Below are 4286 nucleotides of genomic sequence, written 5' to 3'. Positions count from 1 at the left end.
CCATCACAGGGACACCTGGACAGGTCTCCAGTCCATCACAGGGACACACAGAGACAAACAACTATTCTCTCTCTCTCACCTGGGGATAATTTAGAGTTACCAATCAGACTAACGTGCATGTTTTGGTCTGTGGGAGGAAACCGGAGTAAACCCACAGAGAGAACATGCAAACTCCACCCAGAAAGGCCCCGGGTCAGGATTTGAACCGGCGACTTTCTTGCTGAGAGGCAACAACTCTACCAACTGAGCCACCGTGCCGTCCTCATCTGAACCAAGTTAATTTATGGTCAACAAACTTCTTCATCATAACTCTGTCTGTCCAAGAGCAGCAGGGATGATGAAGATAAATGGCAACGTGGCAGCACGATGGATCAGTGGTTAGCACTGTTGCCTCACAGCCAGAAGGTCCTGGGTTCAATCCCCGGTTGGACCTGGGTTCTTTCTCTGTGGAGTTTGCATGTTCTTCTCGTGCTTGCGTGGGTTTTCTCCCGTTTCCTCCCACAGAATAAAAACATGTTCGTCTGCCTTCAGGCCCAGGCCTCGGTGGGGTTTGCCTGTTAAATAAAAGTTAATAAATAAATCACAGAAACATGAAACGATAAATAAAAGTGAAGTGTTTAACGTGGGGTTGGTTGGCGGCAGGACCGTGTCTGGTCTCAGTCCGTCTGATGCGGCTTCAGCTGCAGAACTTGAACTCTCGGTAACTTCACTGTTTTACTTTGAACAAACTCTTTCCCAGACGTGGATTGATCCGTCGGGATGAACGAAAACACTGGGAGAAGTTCTGGGTGCAGGTGACGTTTGGTCCAATCAGCTGTGGACAGAGTGTCTCTTACCCCACTGTGGACGAACTTGTCCCCCAGCAGGCTGCTCATCACGTTGGAGCTGAAGTCCACGATGTTCTGGATCTGCCTGAAGGCCTGCTCCACCGTCTAAACAACAACAAGAGGAGACATCCTGAACTGGACTCTCAGGAGTCCCAGAACTGATCAGGGTCCAGCTCAGACTCGTGCAGACAGGAGACGGTCACGACTAACGAGACAGAACCCTGAGGCAGATTTGATCTCGGTGAAGGATCAAACCAGCAGCTTTCTGACAACAGAACCAGTTTAACATCAGAAGAGTCTCTGAAGCAACACGTTCAGCTGAGTCTGGTCAGAACAAGAGGGTTCTGTCCCGTCGTCTCGGACTCACCTGTGGAGGGTTCTCAGAGTCTTCTGCCGGATATTTGAGCAAACGTAAAACTCTGGAGACCTGCGAGAACAAGAGAAAGTTCTGGTTAGGATCGGGTGGTCCAGACTCGCTCCTCGCTGAGCGTTCTTGGCTGAAAACGAACAGGAAACGAGAAACGTTTAAAAACCGTCTCGTTGCTGAAACTCGGCGCGTGTGGACGTTCTCCGTGCTCGTTTGGTTTAAATGGAAAAGAGTTCGTCCTCGTACGGTTATTAAAGTTTACACCATCAGAGCACGGATCGACTCGTTCTGTGGTTCCGTTGTTTCTCGGCTCTTCAGCAGCTCTTCAGGTTCTGAAGAGGCCCGTCAACGACCCATTCATCCACAGCAGGTGGGTCAGGGTGGGGGTCCTCGAGCACAAGGACTGAGGACTTTTATTCTGTAAAAAGACTCAACTTTATTTTTCTGTAAATCTACAGGAAGTGGTTGCTCCGGGATCAAGCGGTGAAAATAAAAACAACCGTGTTAATCCGTCATAATCCCAGAGTTTAACCAAGCTTCGTTCTGATACCATTACTGGTTTTGTGTTTAAGTTCTGGTTTAGTTTCCGTTCATGGAGTTTAGTGTTCTGCACCTTGTCCCGGTGTTCGGTTCTGATATTTTCATTGTTTTACCGGATCAGTCCAGTTTCTGGACTCGTTGAATCCGTTCATTTTGTTGCTGCCACGTCAGCCGTTTGTTTCCAGTTAGAATTAAAGTTGAGATGTTTTAACTGAAGTCCTCGTCTGGTTCCTGGTCCAGAACCTCCGGCACCGTGGTACTTTTAAAGTCAAATGAAAATGTGTCGCTTGTTCAGTTTCTGGTTTATTAGCAGCTGCCATCGAGTTGCTGTTCATGAGAATTATTTTCAGGAATTCTTTTTGTTTTGCCAAAATTATCCAGCCCTTAAAAACACGTGGGCCCGTCAGAACCTTCTGACAGCTTGAGCCTCACTTTCTACTCTGCATTTCTGTCTCAATGTACAAAATGTCTTCAGAAGAAGTTTCAGTATTTGTTTGGTCAGATTTTGTTGAAGTACAATGTTTTTTTTTTTTTTTTGTGGAGTAAAACTTGCAGAAGGGGAACAAAGTGAGTCTCCCCCCCCCCCAGCAGAACCTTCAGGCAGGTCCAAACACGACCAAGAACAAAAGAAACGGTTCTGTGAAGAGCGGGGAACATCACAGATGTTTCCAGGAGTTCAGAATTCACCCGGGACTTTTAACAACAGACGTCAGAGATCGGGTTCAGAGCCGAGCCGACCTGCAGAACCTGCAGAACCTTTCTGGAGGAGGGCTGCCTCTAATCACACGACTTCTCAAAAGGTTTGGCCCAATCGCAGCACCGAGACTTTTCTAAGAATCAGGAGACTCTTTTTCCACAGATGATGCAATCAAAGGCCGACGGTTTGTTAGGGAACATTTAAAAGGTCAAACACTTTACAGTAACGACCCCGCCCAACATTTAATCCTTGTTTTATTAGTTTATACAACTTCACACACGACTGTCACTTGAAACATGTGTTCATCATTCGTGTAAATAAAAATATTTAAATGTAAAAATATACATTTCATGGTAACTTCAGCTTTAGAACAAATCTCAGTCAGAGAGAAAACATCCTCCTACAACCAGCTGCTCTACAGCAGGAGTGGGCAATTCAACAAAGAGGAAATATGAACATTTAACCAGGACTAAAGGAAGTCAATGAAAAAACTGAATGTTTCCTTCAAAGCTTCATTTGCATAAAATTAATCCAAGTTCATATTGAACGTTCTTTAAACACAATCAGCATCAGGGAGCTGTTGGAAAAACAACCTGACAAATACTGAACATCCCAGTGTAAACGCTTCAAACAACATCTAAACCAATTTCAACTGTTCTGTTTCTGAACAACTCTTCAGACTGTATCTAAACTGGTTTCAACTCTTCAGACTGTATCTAAACTGGTTTAAACTTTTCAGACTGTATCTAAACTGGTTTAAACTCTTCAGATTAGACCTGAGCTGGTTAAAACTCGTCTCACAGTGTCTGAACTGGTTTAAACTTTTCGGACTGTATCTAAACTGGTTTAAACTCTTCAGACGGTATCTAAACTGTTTTCAACTCTTCAGACGGTATCTAAACTGTTTTAAACTCTTCAGACTGTATCTAAACTGGTTTAAACTCTTCAGACTGTATCTAAACTGGTTTAAACTTTTCAGACTGTATCTAAACTGGTTTAAACTCTTCAGACTAGACCTGAGCTGGTTAAAACTCTTCTCACAGTGTCTGAACTGGTTTAAACTTTTCGGACTGTATCTAAACTGGTTTAAACTCTTCAGACTGTATCTAAACTGGTTTAAACTCTTCAGACTGTATCTAAACTGGTTTAAACTTTTTGGACTGTATCTAAACTGGTTTCAACTCTTCAGACTGTATCTAAACTGGTTTATACTTTTCGGACTGTATCTAAACTGGTTTAAACTCTTCAGACTGGACCTGAGCTGGTTTAAACTCTTCTCACAGTGTCTGAACTGGTTTAAACGCTTCGGATTGGACCTGAACTGGTTTAAACTCTTTGGACTGGACCTGAGCTGGTTTAAACTCTTTGGACTGGACCAGAGCTGGTTTAAACTCTTCTCACAGTGTCTGAACTGGTTTAAACTCTTCGGACTGGACCAGAGCTGGTTTAAACTCCTCTCACAGTGTCTGAACTGGTTTAAACTCTTCGGATTGGACCTGAGCTGGTTTAAACTCTTCTCACAGTGTCTGGACTGATTTAAACTCTTCGGACTGGACCTGAGCTGGTTTAAACTCTTCAGACTGCATCTAAACTGGTTTAAACTCTTTGGACTGGACCTGAGCTGGTTTAAACTCTTTGGACTGGACCAGAGCTGGTTTAAACTCTTCTCACAGTGTCTGAACTGGTTTAAACTCTTAGGACTGGACCTGAACTGGTTTAAACTCTTCGGACTGGACCTGAACTGGTTTAAACTCTTTGGACTGGACCTGAACTGGTTTAAACTCTTCGGACTGGACCTAAACTGGTTTAAACTCTTCGGAGTGGACCTGAACTGGTTTAAACTCTTCTCACAGTG

General features: G+C 44.1%; 1 protein-coding gene across 1 annotated transcript in view; it reads right to left on the bottom strand.

Moving 5' to 3' along the window:
* The window catches only part of ippk (inositol 1,3,4,5,6-pentakisphosphate 2-kinase), an 18358-nt gene that overhangs the window by 13126 nt on the left and 946 nt on the right, over positions 1-4286 (bottom strand). The window contains exons 2-3 of the mRNA XM_037679728.1: positions 1195-1254; positions 837-932 (exon numbers count right to left, since the gene is read on the bottom strand). Of these exons, the coding sequence (XP_037535656.1) occupies positions 837-932; positions 1195-1254 (156 nt within the window). The remainder of the gene's footprint in view (positions 1-836; positions 933-1194; positions 1255-4286) is intronic.

The sequence above is a fragment of the Nematolebias whitei genome, chromosome 7 (genome assembly GCF_014905685.2).
Source record: "Nematolebias whitei isolate Nwh7 chromosome 7, NemWhi1, whole genome shotgun sequence".
Taxonomy (NCBI): domain Eukaryota; kingdom Metazoa; phylum Chordata; class Actinopteri; order Cyprinodontiformes; family Rivulidae; genus Nematolebias; species Nematolebias whitei.
The sequence above is the reverse complement of the archived record's forward strand: the minus strand, read 5'-3'. Positions and strand labels throughout refer to the sequence as shown.